Below are 17,619 nucleotides of genomic sequence, written 5' to 3' on the forward strand. Positions count from 1 at the left end.
CCGCCTGCACATGGGGACACGAGCAAAGTGTGAGCCCTGCCAACCTCATCCAGTGTTTGACACATTCTCCAAAAACTGAGTCTAAGGAGAAGACCTGTTCCAGTCCCTGAAGGAGCTGCCTGATCTCCAAGAGCAAAAAAGTGGCATGGGAGCTGCTGAGCCATTCACCCTGGAGAATCACACCACAGGACTTCACCTTCCCCCCCCAGATCAGCAAGTGCAGACCTGAGAGCACAGGGAAGTGAGGTTCAGGTTTTTACAGGACATGGGGAGTGGAATTAGCAGCACCCTGCAGAGACAGGAGCATAACCTACTCCCCGTCCCTCCCTGGCCCTGCCTACCTACTCTTGCCTCCTTACATATCTCTCCACATGCTGATTTAACTCTCTAAAATGGCATTTTAAAAATCTAATAAATCACCGGACAGTTTTCTGTGATTTTAGAGTTGAATGGGCTCACAGAAGCATCTGGTGGGCACCAGGGTGGTGGAAGGCATGAGGCGAGACTGTGTGGCCAGGGTCTGGGAGAGCCACGGGAGTGGGAGGACAAGTGGCACCTCTTCCTTTCAGCAGTGTAAGTCACTAGCTGCAGTCTCACGGGTTTTGGCAGATTCCTTTAAAGATTTGGTTCAGATTTAACACAAAATGGGAGGAACCTGATGTTCCTGCCCTAATTCTCTGTGCTCTGTTCAAATATTGCAATACATACGCGAAGCAAAGCACTCTTTGCAAGTCTTCACATGTCAGGTTGCATACAAACATTTAGCAATATGTACTTAGCACTTTTAAAGCAACTTTCTGTTTAAGGATCCTGATTCTTACCAGAAAGAGAAATTATTTAGGCTTCACAGCATTCCCTCTACAACCAGTAACTTTTACAAATGAGGAAACTGAGGCATGCCTCGGTTATGGGATTTGCTTAAAGCTGCGCAATAAATCAGTGCCTGAGACTGAATGAAACTGGTGATGATCCTGGTCCACCCTCCCTATCACTCCAGCTACTCTTCACCCCTGCTACTGGACCGTCTGTTTACACAGGAATGAGGTATAGAAAGGCTTGCTGGTCTTTTGGGCATCGGAATGAAACACTCCCGCTGTGACTTTAACAGAGCTCTTGGGGGTGGCGATCGTTACAGAGCACCCCAAACGCACCTCATCAAAATGTGAGAGTTCAAAAGGTTTTTAAAGTGCTTATTTTCTTAGCAAATCGGAATGGCATCTTCCTGACCCAAATCACTGCTTTTGTTTTCGTTCTTCAATAGACAGAAGCACATAAATAAGCAAAGCACTAAAGAGAAATAAACAACCGGAATACTTCCATTTAAAAATACTCCCATTTGAAATGATAAAACCATTTTGGAGCATAAGCAAGGCTGGTATTTCAGGGACAGGTTTTTGTCGGAGTTACCCTGCCCCAGGTACACCTGGGAGCGCCCGCTGCCGCCAGCACCCAGTGTCTGACCACACACTTTACTTCAGGGGTCAGACCTCCAGGGGGGAATTTCTCCACCTATTTGCACTTAAAAGAAAGAAAAAAAGGAAAAGCCCATGCTTTGATTTCATATAAACCAATTTGTTACAGGCCAAATTCCTGCGTTGCGAGCACTAACATGCTTTGTCTTTTTTTGCCAACACTCCTTTTGCACTCAGAACAAAGCTATTTCTAGAAATTTAGGAGCCACGGCCAAGCGGCACCGGTGCCCCCGGGCAGCAGGGACTCGGGCAGGCTGTGTGTGTCCCATATCGGCTGTGCTGACCGCCCCCGGGGATGCGCCTCTCCTACCCGAATACACAACCGGCACTGCACCCCACGGTGCACGGAGCCCTCCCCAAGCTCCACGCCAGCCCTTTGCTCCCCAGCACTGCTCTTCCTCTCCCCTTCAAGGCAAGGCAGATTGCCTCTAAAAATGGGGTCCCCAACCAGGAGGATCTACGCTCTCGTCTGGCTTGTTGGGGGATCTCCAGTTTTCCATCCATCCAAAGGGGTTTTGCCATAGTGGCCGCTCCCGGCTTGGGAAAAACTGAGGAAAAAAAAAATTAAAAATTCAGCAGTAAATGAGAAACGCTAATAATTCGGTTCTGTCCTGCTTGTGCTCAGTTTGTTTCTGAACCTGCTGCATTTTGTCCCCGTGAGATTCAAGCGTTTAACTTTGCAGGGGAAAATGAATGAAAATTGCAATGACAATCAAATGCATGAAAGAAAGAAACGGCAGCTTTGAAATATTCACAACCAACACAATTTTGATTAAAGAAAGAACTCTGTTTTTAATAGGTTTTTTTTTTTTTTGATCATTAAAAAAGTTTAAACCTGCATAGCAATCATTTCAAAAATAATTATTTAATGTTCCATAATGAAACTGTACACGACCTAGTCTTGAGCGACAGAGGGCTGCCGGGCGGCTCGACGCAGTCCGGAGCAGTGTGCCCCGGCGCCGGGCGGCCGCCGGCCGGGCTCGGGCGCTTTATGTCAGCAGCACAGTCTGGCTCCACGCGCCGGTGGCCGGGGGCGGCTCGGCCCCCTCAGCAGCGCTCCTCAGAGTCGTTCAATGTCTCGGTACTTCTTCCTCAGGATGGAGACCTGGTCTTTAAAGAGGACAGGGTCGAGCCTCATCTGAGAGTGGATCAGCGGCATATAGCCAAACCAGCTGGCGAAAGTGTTCATGCAGCTCTGCCGCTGGGCGAAGTGGTCGGGGTCGGCCCAGCGCGAGGCCCGGGAGGTCTGTGAGGAGAAGAGAGGAGAAATCAGATGTCGGCTGTGACACACCAAAATGGCGGGAGCTGCTGCTGGGCTGATGCCATGCTTGAGAGAGCTCTGCGGTAACTGAAATCAGCTTGGCGGCGGGTTTCAAGCCAGGGGAAGGACACCCTGCCCGCAGCAGGAGCCGGCGATGGCGAGCCGGCCATCCCTGACTGCCAGAGCGGCGCTGAGGGCAGTGCGGCCTGGTGACCAGAGTCTGACCACAAGCCAGCCCGACCCGGAGCATGGCACCCACAGGGGGCCTCCCCCAGACTGCCAGCACACCGCTTCATCTCCTCCCTCACTCTTTATCTTTTTTCAAACCCTCACGCTATTTCAAAGATGGAACAAGTCCTTAAAAACTACCAGGAAGGACAAGGCAGCCACCGCTTTCCACTGGAGGTGCACATCCTCCAGCCAGCTGCTGCCCATTCAGCCAAAGGAGGAAAACACGCTGCAATTATTACAGTTTCTCAGGTCAAAACCGCACTTTTGCAGTCCGGATCTGCAGAAATTTATACACAAGTAATTTCAACTAGCTTGTAACAGCTCAGAAGTCCTTAGGTGCCTGGCATCACTCGTGTGTGTAGACGTCCTGCAGAGAAAAGCAGGGTGCTTCCAGGAATCTCACCAGCCGAGGCCAGTGCACAAGACAGTACCGTCTTATAGACAGAGAAAATTAACTGAAGTTCCAAGTTACATCGCATTAAACTCTGAAACAATGCATTTTCCTATGAAAGTCTACTGAAATTCAGCACCTCTAGAAAAATAAGGCCCTAACAGCTCTGAAGCAGTTATTATTCGCTATCTGTATAAACATAAGAAAACTATTATTTAGGATAAGCTATGAATGCTGAGAACCTAAGTTTTGTTTTTCTCATGCATCTCCCTATAGCACTTACGTTTCCACTATACTTTAAAAACAAATACAAATTCATAAACTCAAAGCGTGTTAATCAAAATGCGAAGAAATTGATAAAGTCAGGGACTTGCCAAATGAATGTGGTATCAGACTTGATCTTTGTCCAAGGCCTGTCCAGTTTAGCTCAAGTGGTACGTTATAATGTGCATTGATTACAGACTCTTGATTATACCGAGCCACTAAAGAGCAAGCAAAAGCTTGTTGCTAGAGGATTATAGCAGACATTCCGGCCATTAACAGTGAATTTCCATACGACTATTAATCTCTGTCACAACATTGAGGTTATGTTAATTTTTTATTTGTCTTTCAAGGAATTATGAACATGGTCCATTACATTTCCCAAAGCTGCAGGAACAACTTGTCTTTAGGAGAGAGTTATAGTTCACGGCTGACTCAAGACACCCGTGCTATTAAAAGAAAAATTAATGTTCAGACTTTGCCAAACAGCCAAAGCACGGCCCTGTGGAGAGGTAAAGCTCAAACTGGAAGCAATAGGTACATTCTGGATGGCACCTTCTTGTTCATAAAAGGTCTCCTGGGTACTCAGATGAATCAGGATTGCTGAATGCTACCTATACGTCAGATGAAAATGCAGTGGCATACAGATAAGGGAGTCAACAAACTGGCACAGCCACTCCCCAGTCAAAGATCCATGTAAAGCTAACAGGAGAAAATGTGAGGGGAAAAACAGAGGTCCCCTTCTTTCTCCTGCCCCTAGTAATCATAGTACTGGTTTGTAGTGCAGATCACAGCCACCGCAGCAGCACAGATGGGAAGTTGTTTAGGACTTGCAGGTCTTGCAGGACTTGCTATTCCTCCCATCGCTCTCTCACACAGGCCAGGAAGAAAAGTGCCCCCAGGTTACCATGTATTCCTGTTACTAGAAGGTATATCCATTTCTGCAATGACAGAGTGCTTATCCAGTAGCTGGAAGAGAATCTAAGGCAAGCATTTCATGGCTGCTAGTGAATGATGGCGTCATCGTGGGACAAAATGTTCCTTGTGGCAAAAAACGCTTGAATATCACAAATTACCTCTGTTGTGACAGTCCGATGTCAGTGCTTGAATCACACTATATACTTGAAAATAGCACAGAGACAGCCCGGTACATTATATTCACTAATAATAATTAAAAAAAAAACAACCTTTCTAGAATTTACTTCTGCTTATAGCATTGCATGACTAGGACTTAGGTCTAGAATATTTAATTAGAACACTGGAGTTTAACAGAAATTTGGTCACTATAATCATCAGTTCCATGAGTTTGGAATCACCGTGAATAACACTGTGTGAGAAAACTATGAAGAGAAGCTGTCATCCACAGCAGATACTTGCCATTTCTCATTTCCTTTCACTACAATAAGCATATCTAAAGTCTATTTACAGTTCTGCTAAACTAAAAACTGAAAAAAAATTGTCCGAATTGCATCACTCTGTAAGCCTAACCCAGAAGTCAAATTGTTGTATTATCAATACATCCCAACTGCTACAACATGCTGTGGATACGTACCTGTCCCATCATGGTCTCCTTATACTGTTTTTTCTGTGTTACTTTGATTGGAGGCAATTTTGTCACAGCTGACACCAAAAAATTCATTAGAATGTCTTCACAATTGGCCAGTTGGTCCACCATATTCTTTAGGCTGGCAGGCAGGTAATGAGTGTACAGGTAGTGATAATATCTGGAATCCAACAGCAGCATTATTAATACAAGAGACTGGGCTTTCAGGGATTACAAACTCCAGGAAATTTCTATCTCAGTTGAGACACAAGTTTTTTACTGAACTCTGGATATACCACTTCCTTTCTTCGGTCTCATCCTCCAACAAGAAGGGAGAACAAATCAGTATCTCATCAAGACAGCAAATAGTGCTAATGGAGAAACAAAACATATGCCTTTTTTGTAACTGGGCTGAAAGAAATAATGCAGTATCAAGATAACGGAGAAGCAGGAAGGAGAGCACCACATTACTATAATGTGATAGAGAATATTGATGAATTCATCTTCCATCTTTTCTTTCAAAACTGTTCAGTTGTAGAGCTCTATTAAACTGGCCTACTGCTGTCCTTATTGTTGAAATTATTCTCCTTTGGGTCTATGTCATCCCCTGTGGCCTGTCCTCTCTTTTGTGGGGATGCGGATTAGGCACTCCAGAATTTGTTGACTTTCTCCTCACATCTAGAGAGGCCTTTGGTCTGCTGAAGTCCTAACAACAGGGCTTTCTCCAACATGCTGCAATACGCTGATGTGTGATGTGTCCACTGTACTACAGTTCTAGAGTAGCCAGAAGAGTTTGCAGACTGCAGCTGTCAGCCAACACATACCCAGCGCTGGTCTGGAAGTAACCTCCTTTCTGCTGTGCTACAGGCCATTCAGCCAAGCAGCTTAATGAATTCGGGAACTCTTTGAAGTGTGTAATTCCTGATGTTAAAAAGAGCAGTCCGACTGCCTCAAAATACAAGTGACTTCAAAGAGACCCAACAAGCGCAATAATGATTACCAGATCCCCAGAGCTAAACCAAGAACTTAAATTATTACCCCATAAAAAGTAGACCCATTTATTATCTTTCCAGTTTTTCCCCTCCCCGGAAGAATGTTCTTCACCCCCCCCACCTCCCCTTACTATTTGTTTCATACAGAAGGAGGACAGCAGATGCTTTGGGTTCTTACTTGTGGTAAATAGCAGCTCCTGTCAATACCATGGAATAGTCATTAGTCCATTTGGAGGTATACCCCCACCTCTCCTTAGTGTTGTCCCAGAAGTGACTGCGAGCAGGGTACCCTACAATCCTCTCTGGAAAACTCTGCCAAACCGTAAAGGCAAAATCCACCTGCGGACAAAGGCACAGGCCAAATGAACACCGAAATTGTTTCAACCAATGTCAACAAAACAAAATATTACCTTGCCACTGATTCGTAATTCAGAATCTTGGAACTGTTGCAAAACATTAATTCTCTGTATTCATCAGTAAATTAAACTGACTGCTTGACATTTTGCCCTATAATTATGCACATTTTAATGGTTCCTGTTAAAGGGAGTCTAAAGCATCACAGCATTACATTAACATTTTCAAGCTTGCCCTTTACATATCAAACCTTTTCAAGTTACAGAAAGAATGGGTGTAGGTGCATGTATTTATACTCAGATGCAATATCGAGTGGTAATAGCTATGTGGTAAACTGAACCTTTTGCACATCTTTCTGCATCTCTCCTACCATTTCAGTACTGTCAACACAAAGCTTGGAAAATCAGGAGTCAAACACCTTAAATTACAAGGGTGGCTCAGTGAGATGAAAACAGGCAATCAATGCAGGGTCCTTTTATATTTTCCATCCATTTTGAGCCTTTGAGGTACATGCAGGTCATACTCTTAAGATTGTCTATATGACCAACAGGGTTAAACATATAGCTTCATAAAGATGAAGATAAGATTCCCATGTAGTTAAATGGCTTTAGGAGCCTATACCTTAAGAAAAATGCTTGATACTGTATGAGCCACGAGAAGATGTCGAATACTGCCAACAGTGTGTTTTTATTTTATTGTTCTGCTGTAACTATTTTAATAACTCAAATCTCTGAGAATTGAAAAGGTGACAGGACATTGCTACCCCAGGATCCCACCAAAAAAAATCCTGGTGACACTAGGAAAGGGATGATTGGGGTAGTTTGCAGAAGGCTCAGCAGCACTAGATTTGAAAAGAATTTGGTAAAAATACATATTGAAAGATTTTTGTCACTGGGAAGTTGGTTGGCAATCCCTTTATTTCAACTTAGGTTTTGGAGCTCAAGCTAGACCAAAATTTAAAAAGAGGTAAAGACAATTCTAATTGTCCCAGTCAAACACAAGAAAACGAGGGATGTGATTCTGCACTGCACACCAAGTTTCCTCCAGTATCAGAGGGACCTAAAACTTTGCTAAAAAATGCTCGGAAAACCTTCCAAGAACCCAGCCAAAATCAAGAGTGTAGAGGTTAGATAAAGAATAGATGCTCTGAGAACAGTCACATTTTGTGTGATTGCTGTCAGACTTCTCTCATTTACAAGTGTTTTTATGAAACAGAAGAGTCGCACATGTACTGGAACACAAAGTTAGGGACTGGTTATTTTCTTTAAAGTTGTTTCAAGGAATCTGAGGCCAACTAGAAAGACAATGTGCACAAACCAGTTACCGTTGTGATAGTTCTGATCTCATCCAAATCAATACCACATGAAAGAACTAAAGGTTTTTTTTTCCCTGTAAAGGCCTTTCCCATAAAACATGACATCTGTTTTCTTTAGAGAAGTCTGAGAATCTCAAAAATAAATAATAAAGCAGCTGCACTCGGTGCCCTCACTTGTGCTTTCAAGTATCTGTCCTTGTACCAGTGAGACACACTAAAGCAACCACCCTAAGAGAAAAATCCCTTTATTAAAAAACCCAAGTCCTCATCCTAACTAATTTTCAGCAGCAACATCACTCAGCTGATCAGCAGGAAAAGCCAATCAGGCTGCCAGTCTCTTGAACCCCCGGATCACTTCTGACCCATGCTGATTTCTAATTACTTCTCACACAAACATCCCTCTGCGCATGTGGCACAGCTCCTCTCACAAGAGCAATTATGCACCGTTCTGTTGTGAACGGAAAACCTTTACTACACTAGAGCCTGACAGAGCAGAGGATGTGCCTGGTGACTGCTCCTCCCAACAGGAACATGATCATGTTTGACCACGTTTCTAAATTGCCTTCTCCGGGCCCTGAAGCTTTGCCACAACGACCACCCATGAGCAGCCAGTTTTAAGGGAAGTTTCACACCATGCGTTTCATGTCAGTGTTTCAATGTGCTGTTTCTTTGCATAAGCCATACGAGGGGGGAACTGAAGCAATAGAAAGACCCCAGTTCTTCATAGAAAGCCACCAAAGAGAGCTGCTGACCCTGGCACAGGCAGGCTAAAGCTGCAAGGCAGGTGCTAGAGAGAGGTGGCCAACTGGTTCACTCCGCAGCACAGGGGCCATGGGGCTCGTAGAACCAATACCCACCATGCAAACATGCAATATCCACTGCAAGCTGCTCACAGGAGGGAAGAAGCCACAAAGAAATGTGTATGTTGTCTCACACAACAACAAATATTTGCATTTCAGAATGTTTAGGGTAAAACATGGCTAAGCCGAATGACAAACAGTATTTATTTCATATGTGTTCCAGAAGCCTGAATGACTCCAAAGTTTGGATGGTGACTAAATACCAGTCAAAACAAAACAAAACCCCAAATCCTCATGGAATCCACAGGCTGGATTGCTGCAAATACCACCACAGTGCAATGAAGTCCCTGACAGGTCTTACCGCAGCCCCCAGAGCAGCTGAGACAGGACCCTTCATCCTGAGCAAAAACCTGCTTAGGAACTTCAGCCCTAGGATAAACGCCAAATTATTGGGTTTGGTTTGGTTTTTTTTTTTGGCTGTGCAGGTGTTTGAGCACAAATGCTTTGACAGCAGCTGTATTCTTTCTCATCTAGCAGAAACTACCAAGGTGTAACCTTGGTATCAAATGGGTTCAATGCCAGCTACTTCTTCCATCTGTGCAGTAGAAGAGGGCTCTTTCTAAGGAGGAGCCTTAAGACTTTTTAAGTCTAAGCACAGCACAACAAATCCATACTGGGGAGAAGAGCAGTTGCAATCTCATCCATTTAGAACAACTTTGGTGACATTCTAGGGTATATAGCAGTGATGGGTGACTAATGTTAGGCATTTCTCCACTGACATAGAGGCAGTAGCAGCATCAGTGAAAGATCCCCACCACTGATATAAAAGCATTTTTATAAAGGTGAAGTGGGGAGATGGGAATGGCCAGGAACATGGGGAAAAAAAAGGGAAAACAAAAGAAAATCGAGTTTATCAAGCTATTCCCTGGCCATCATTAATAATGTATTTCCCAAATATTGCACTCTATATAAACTGTCATCAGTTTCCCCTGTGGTTCTCAGGAAGAGGTTCCAGAAATCAATACTCATCCCAGTTGTAAAAATTGGTTTTCTACAGTATTTTTCTTTTCTTAGCGCTATCTTGCTCTTAGCACAAACACTCTAACACCTAAACTAGCAAAGATCTCCAATTTTATGGGGCGACACAATGGTGAGAGCATTCCTCAGTGAAATCCTGCATTAGGGTGGCAATGCTGTCTTTTGGAGCGACAACAGTCCCCTGCTGCAGACGCCCCTTCCTTCCCCACCTACACCCTACTGATAACGTGGGGGGGAAAAAGCTACCCCAATCAGAAAAGTGAGAACAGAGTATTAAAGCTGACTGCTCTTGGCTGCCTACACCCGCCTGCAGCTATGTTACTAAAATAATAAAGAACCTAAGAACCATATGCTAATGATGAGCCAATTAACCAGGGCGAAAAGCTCCTCTGATGGCAGGCAGTGGCAGGGTTGCTGAAACAAGTGCAACGTGCTAAATCTGAGGAGTGTAGCAGGAAATCTTACAACATTTGCTCATTGGAAAAGCCAAGAAAAGAGCCTATCTGCTGTGCTCAGGATGAGCTGAGGAGCCAAGCAGTCTCCCAAGATGACAGAGACCCTTACCTCAGTGGTTGAAAGCACAGTGTCCTCATCCAGGCTTAGCACTGCATCTGTCACTATGTTGTCGTAGGGCAGGAAGCGACTGCTCATAACCTGTAGGTATCCAAGGCAGGAAAGGGAGGAAAAAAAAATCACTTGAAGGACTCATTTCCAAGGGAAATACTCCATTTTATTCCTCATTCTTATTTTCTCTTGTCTGAGACATCTTATCTCTGTCTGATGGAAAGGACCCTTCAGCTCAAGAGTGAAAGACTCATTTTCATCACCCCAGCAGTCAGCCTACACCTTCTGCCTTACTCTGAGGAGTAATTTTTGAACAGACCTCTCTCTTTGGAGCATGCTGCTTTCCTTTTGTGACAAAGTGCAATGGTCCATACTGGGAATTAGATGTCCCTACGGCTTCTTTAGGGAGGACATTTTTCCTGGTAGCTAGGACTGTCCCTCGGCCCTCCTACGGGGTGTGGGGTCAAAGATAATGAACGCTGAGAAGGACTTGCAGCATTCATACAGTTATGCAGCTGGGAAGCCAAGCACTCTGGGCTGTGTGTGAAGGACGTTATGCCACCAGGACGGTTCCCCTGTAAAGTGCATTGCTGCCGTATCTGCAGGGAGCTGCTGACAAATGGTGCAACATTCTCCATTAGTAAAGGAGAATATGCTAAAGAACATGTGTATCTGTTGAGCTTCACCTGCATCAAGAACTATATTGGTAGTGTAGCATTTTAAAAAGTCACATTCTTAAGTGACGTAGCTATATATGTAAAATCTATATAACTATATGCAGAATAAGCTTTTAAAAACTATGGCAGGACAGTTCTCAAAGCAACAGGAAATAGACAGGAAAGCAGGATCAAAAAGATAACACAAGAAATGAGAATCCATATGGTCTCTTTAGTAGACTAATTAGCACCTTTTGAGAACTGATGAATAGTAACAAGAACACAACACTATTTGTTTCCTTCATTTGCTAGGAAAAATATCCTGGTTAGTTAGTAGACTTCTTTTCCAATTTATTATGCCAAGAAAACACTACAAAAATCAGGCCCAGTACAAGGAAATCACTGTATGGAAACAGGGACATGGAGAAGTTTTACACATCTGTCATAATGGCCATGGTCAGTTCTGCATCCCCTGCAACCTGTTTGGAAGCAAGTGCCTAAATCTATGCCTTGATCCAGGGAAAGCTCTGTCTCTGTAATCAGGAGGTTCATGGCGTCTCTCTGGAGAGGGTCCCTTCATCGCTACGATGGCCTCGATCCGGGGAGGCGGTGGCTGTGAGGAGGAGGTAATCTGGCAGGGGTTGATGGTTTTGCTTTGCTTACACAAAGGCAAAGCAGAGCACGCAGCCAGCAGGAGACCAGCGTTCTCACCCCAGCTCTTTTACAGACCATGTAAAATTGTCAAATAGTAAACCAGTTGGGACTACCCATGTATTTTGTTTTGTAGTTAAAGCTCCCTTTTGTAAAATGGGTGTGATAATATATCTTGATTTCAGGAGGAAGAGTGAAGGTTAGGCAAAGGCAGACCTCTGTGATCACCTGCACAGCGTAACTGTGCCTGCCAGTATGCTTCAGTTAAGACTGAAGATGAAAAGCAGTTCCTTTGTGCAACCTTTGAATTGCACTGCTCTGGCTCTGCAAGCTTTGTCCAAACAAACATCTTTTCCACGCAAGAAGCCATTTGGCATATGTTGGGATATTAGAGGGAAGAGACCATCCACTATAAACACACCTTTGTGTACTCAGGAGACTCATTTGGAATCTAAACAGTGCCTGGGCCAATTTCCACAAATACCATAGAGTTGGTCAGAGATTTTCTCCTTTATCTCACCTCTGCAAGTTTTCCAAAAAGAAAGAAAAAAACCCTACAATGTTCAAAAGACTCAGAAATCACTACAGCCTTTTTTTTTTGGCCCTGCAGCAACTCTCCTGACACTGTTTACATGGCTAGCTAAGGCAAGAGCCATTAGCTGCCAACCTCGCAGGGCTCTTGCTTTTCCCTTGTTAAGGTGACTGGGGGAAAAGACCAAAGACAGGACTATAAATTCAAAATAGGACCGTACAGCCAAAGCAACTAAAAGTTGCCTTTGCAAACACAGAGCTCAAGAGCCAGCTGACAGAGACTGCAGAGAGGACCAGCCCAAATCTGTCTCAGTCAGAGTTTAGAAGCAAGAATCCTTGCTTCTCTCAGGCCTGCATTTGGAACGGAATCATCAATTTCAGTGTGGATTTTTAAAAAAACTTATTTTCTCATCTGGGTGGTGTCTGTTTTGCAGAAGTGCAAAGGAACAAGTGTGTTGCACAGCATGAGATGACATGGCGGTTTTGTTCCCACACAAGTGTCTATTGTCCCTTCCTTTTTTTTGGTGGTGGGATCCCATCACTGGCAGCAGCACCCTACAAGGCCATGAGAGAAGGTACTTTTCAAAGGCATGTTAACATCACTCTTTCTCATCTTTTCCTCTGCTTTTAAGTCCACAGCTGACCCCCAAGTCTTGCATCTGACTGCTCAGACTCAATCCAGCAGCATCGCTACTTTCATGCACCTGCAGAGAGCTAGAAATCTCTGAAGACAGGTCAGCACTACCCTCTCTTGGGGCCACATTTCAAAAGCAGGTCCCACCTGTGAATCTCAGATTCATGGCATTAATTGCCACGCTGATGATTTCTGAGAGCATGGAGACTCATGCATGAAACACGAATCTGTGACCAAGCTGGTACAAAGGGCCAAGGAACAGAAAGGAGCTGTCACACCATTGGGAACTACAAAGCTTTCACCAAAGCAGCTGGAAAAAGAAATTCTGGTCCCACTGGAGAATATATGCAATCTTTTACAATGTTTCTCTCCACCTACCTTGCTCTCTCCTTCAATAACTATGACAGGCACAGAAGTGGCAGGCCAGCGGTGTTTGGCTGGGAGGGGTTTATCACAATTCCATAAAACAATAATCTGAAAGAGAATATTGGACCATGATCAGAGACCTTAGGGGCAATGCAGTCGAAATCCTAAGGGGTCAGATTTCCAGACAGAAATGTTATATTCAAGTTAGGAATTTCAAAATCAACAACAATGATGCAAATCTGTATAAAGTAACACTTTCTACAGTAATTTCCCCTTTCCTGACTATTTACAATATACATCCTCTCAGGCAAATGTAGGCCAGACAGGAACTCAGGAAGTCTCTGTGTAGGCCAGGTCATATGGATGTCACTGATTTACTTTGGCTCTCATTAAAAGCTAAACACTTGTGACGCTCCACTGCAAGAGGGTGCTCCTACTGAACTCCCCAGGGTTTCTTTTAGAGAAGCCAAAATCCCAGCACTGCTGAGACTAAGAGCCACAGCAGGAGGAAGGAAGATAAGGTAGGGGTTCTTGAGGCAAAGACATCCTTCTGCCTTTTGTAGCATATGCAATCCTGATCTTTAAAGTGCAGTCATTATTTGACCTGCCTCATGAAACAAAGGGCTTAATTACTGTCTCTGTTCCACTTATACTATACTCAGAATTCTTTGTTTCCCATGCATGCAGGTCACAGACAGTGCAAATCTCAGAGAAAAAGAAACCACATTAGAATTGAAACAGAGGTCTGAAACAGGACTGAGAAGATCTGAAGTCAGTAGGGTCTTCTCTCATGGGATAGTGGCTTTGTCTTCAATATGATTGACAGTCAAACAACGCTGCTTACCTGTGCACAGTACTGGGACTTGGCTACAGCAACCAGGAGTTTCAGCACAGGCTGAGATTGGGAAACCAGGGGAGTTACTGCGTGGATAACGGCAGTGAATGTGGAAAGAGGCTTCAGACCTGAAGTGAAGAGATATGTGTTCAGTAAAAACAAAACTGCCCTGGTTAGTACAGACTAAAGGACTCTGGAGATATAAAAAAAAATCTGCACTTAATGCAAACCTTGCCATGTTTTTTTAGGCCATCTCCTTTCGTCTCAGATACTAGGATACCAGATGCTTCAGAGGAGATCACACTTCCCTTTAACTCCCACACCCTCTGAAATCCCTGACTCCAACACAATTACTGCCTTTCCTTACTATTTCCACAGATGTCCTGCAATCTCTTTCTTTCATCCAGTTTGTCCCAGAGATAATATTGACATCTAGTTTGTTCCACCAAATGTCTTTCTTGACACAGGTTCTGTTTTGCTGCCTGGCTCTGGATGCTTGATGATTTCTACAGATTATCTCCACAACTTCCAGAAGCTTGTTCAGTTTCCTCAGTTCCATTACAGCCTCTGTCAGATTTTTGCTCTTTCTGGGTCGACCCCCATCCACATGCCTCTTAAATTACCTCCTGAGCTGATAATTCTGCTTGCATCCTTGCCTTTCATTCTGATATTTTTGTCTCGCTATGATTTCCTTTTCTGCCTAAAATAACAGATCCTACTGGTGTCTACCCTTCATTACTGCTCTCAGTCTCATCTAAATTCATCTGTGCGGGGTCATAGTCGTTTTTCATCAAAATTCCCACAGAAACCTTCTTCTCCCTCTTTAACGTGGAATTTTTAGCAGGTGAGCAGTACAGAGCCACACAAGTGGGATGGCACAGGCTGAGCCAAAAGTAGCAGGAACCTGGTAAGCAGGATCACTTCAGCCTGCAGGCATGTTCCCCTGCAGAACTCACTGTTTAAGCTCTGGTTCAGGAAAAAGCCACAAACCTAAGCCCTGTTCATTCCTTCTAGTTGGATCCATATGAAGACACATAGTATGGAGAATAAATCCATACCAACTACACACTCCGATAACAAGTGTCATGGGTAAATTACCACTTTTCCAATTTGCCAAGCACAAATAAACAAAGAAAGCAAAAAGCTATTCCTCTTATGTCCCCTCGGGCCATGAATGGGTCAGCAACTCAGGCATTAATTACTGGCAACTGAAAAGTATGAAGGGACATAGATTTTTTAAAAACAATCTTTGCCAGTAAGAGGCACATGATGCATGTTGATGAGTCAGAGACATTCCAGTCTACAGCGGGCAGGGGAGACAGACAGGATAAACAAAAGGCATCATTAACTAGAAACGAACGGTAAGTCACTTGGCACATGCTACTCAAAGATCAAATTCCAAATTTCCAGTAGAAATTCCAAATACCACTAGATTTTAGCATGGATTCAACTCACCGAGATTAGCATAGTAGTAAGGAAAATCTCCCAGATATGAGGAATACTGTGGCAGTACAAATAACCCTCCAGGATGTTTGTTCCATATTAAGCTGTTACGTGATATGTGCTTAAATATTCTGTCCTGAATAATCTGGAAAACAAGAGAGGCGATGATTTTTAAATAGACTGTAATAGTCACTGGTAGAAGCTTCAGAGACTACAGCTGACTGGAATCATCACCCATTTTGCAAAAAGCTGAGGCACACAAATTACTAGACATTTCCGCTTAATCTCTCTTAAAATGGCACAGAACCTGCACACTTTGACACCACTTCAGCCGCTCAGGCTTTGTGCAGTAGGTTTCAGAGCACCTCATTAGTCTCTCTGGACATGGGGACCTTTCAATTCATTGCATTTTGTATTTCAAGTCAAATATTTTGTCTATTAGAGTATCTTAGCAGTTGTAAGCCTGATTAGTTCATTGCCAGTTTCACTATCCAGAACTCACAGAAGATAATTATATGAGGATGACATTACAAAGCTAGGTATTATTTTGAGATAATGAGAGCATTCAAAACCACAAAGACTTTCAGCAAATCAGGCTGCACTAATTATTCATTTTTGCTTAATTATAAAGGGATATTAGCATTCGGATACATCACTGATTCCACGTCTCAGTTCTACAACAGTTCCTTGTTGGACAAAACAGAAAAAGGTCTTTTGGCAACTATTGTCTGTCTCTGTACAGGGCCACAAACATAGATTCCTAGATTTTTAAGGTCAGAAGAGATTGCCAGAAAAAAAGATACAGGGCCGTACAACTGACGTGAATTTATAAAATGAATTACAGTTACTTCACGTCAATTGCTAGTATGCAAGGACTATAGTGGTTCTTACACCGATGGGAGCTTTTTCAAACTTGCTGCAAAGGCATAACAAGGTTCTGGGGTGCGAAGCTATAACTGGACAAATTCAGCCTCCAAATAAGATGCAGCCTTCTAAGTGTAATCTGATGTTGTGCCACACGTTCTTACAGATGTGCATCAGAGCATCGGAGGTTGGCAGGTCTGGAGATGGGATACTGCAAAGGGCTGGGGCATGGCAAAGAAAGAATTTTTCCTTAAGTCGGCTAAGCAGGATTGCCTTGCTGCCTTCTGCACCTCATCTTTTGGGATCTCCTACAGATATTTCACATAATTGGCAGTTTATGCATTGTACCGGGCTCAAGTGCCACGAACACACTGGTTCTCCCAATCCAACCTCTCTGGGCTTAACATAGGCACACCTGGGTGAAACTTGGCTCTGAAGTTGGACTAAATCTGATCCCTCATCATTCACTCTGGCCTTAAAATCTTCAAATATTGACATTTGGTCAATACAGAACATGAATAAGTGTTGCCACAAGCAGTGGTTTTCCTTGAATTTTTGATTGCCATGACAAAAAAACATTAAAACACCACTTACATTGTGCTAGACAATCCACTGCTGGTGGCGATACACATACTGCTAAATTGGGGTAAATGTTAGGTATTTGCATGCTTGTCTTACTTTTGCCTGCAGCCAATTACCATAGCTAATATGCAATAATTTGCTCACATGCCTAAGTTAATTTAACTTTTTTTTTGGTCCCGGAATAACAGACTTAGGACTGTATTTCCATCACTGAGAGGAGCATATCTGAATATTTCTGTTTGGAAAGTTAGGTGTATCAGTTGTCAGATCTCCTGCATGGTAGTGGGGAGAGGAAAAAAAAAGACGATGAGTGCTGTTTCTCCATCTGCAATGTATGCCACTAAACAAAGACAGAACTTAGAAAGTACATATTTTCCAGTGTTTACCACAAAGCATAAATATTACAGCTCCTTCCTCCTGCTTTCTCAGAACTGGGGCATAATCAGATAAGGAGAAGTCTGCGAATTTACATGGTCAGGAGGTTTTCACAGACGGTAGAGTTTTCCATTGCGCTGGTAGCCAACAAGGCTGCAGGGGAAACACATGGCTCGCATTCAACGCTGCCTCAGCGCACCCGGAGTGAGCGCAGCTCTAACACGGAGCGGGTCCCTGGTGCCAGGCAGCACACGCAGCCTTCGGTGCATGTCAGGCACACAAATCTCACCAGTGCAGTCCCACACCAGGCTGGGGAGACGGCCTTGCTGATTTATCACAGTTACAGATTAATTTATCACACTCAGCATAAGAAACCTAGCTGTCTGTCGTGACAGAGGGGAGAAAAGACAACTTGGCAGAAAGAGAACGGGAAAGTATAAAAAAAGGTAACATGGAGGAC

The 17,619-nt window shown here is 43.8% G+C and overlaps 1 protein-coding gene across 1 annotated transcript in view; it reads right to left on the reverse strand.

The window, feature by feature from the left end:
- Positions 1 to 2,244: 2,244 nt before the first annotated feature.
- EXT1 (exostosin glycosyltransferase 1) overlaps positions 2,245 to 17,619 on the reverse strand; it is a 182,348-nt gene continuing 166,973 nt past the window's right edge. Inside the window, exons 5-11 of the mRNA XM_082479018.1 lie at positions 15,351 to 15,483; positions 13,905 to 14,023; positions 13,073 to 13,168; positions 10,223 to 10,312; positions 6,330 to 6,490; positions 5,169 to 5,340; positions 2,245 to 2,718 (exon numbers count right to left, since the gene is read on the reverse strand). Of these exons, the coding sequence (XP_082335144.1) occupies positions 2,533 to 2,718; positions 5,169 to 5,340; positions 6,330 to 6,490; positions 10,223 to 10,312; positions 13,073 to 13,168; positions 13,905 to 14,023; positions 15,351 to 15,483 (957 nt within the window). The 3' untranslated portion in view covers positions 2,245 to 2,532. The remainder of the gene's footprint in view (positions 2,719 to 5,168; positions 5,341 to 6,329; positions 6,491 to 10,222; positions 10,313 to 13,072; positions 13,169 to 13,904; positions 14,024 to 15,350; positions 15,484 to 17,619) is intronic.

Source organism: Vanellus vanellus, assembly GCF_965231255.1.
Source record: "Vanellus vanellus genome assembly, chromosome: 2".
Lineage (NCBI taxonomy): Eukaryota > Metazoa > Chordata > Aves > Charadriiformes > Charadriidae > Vanellus > Vanellus vanellus.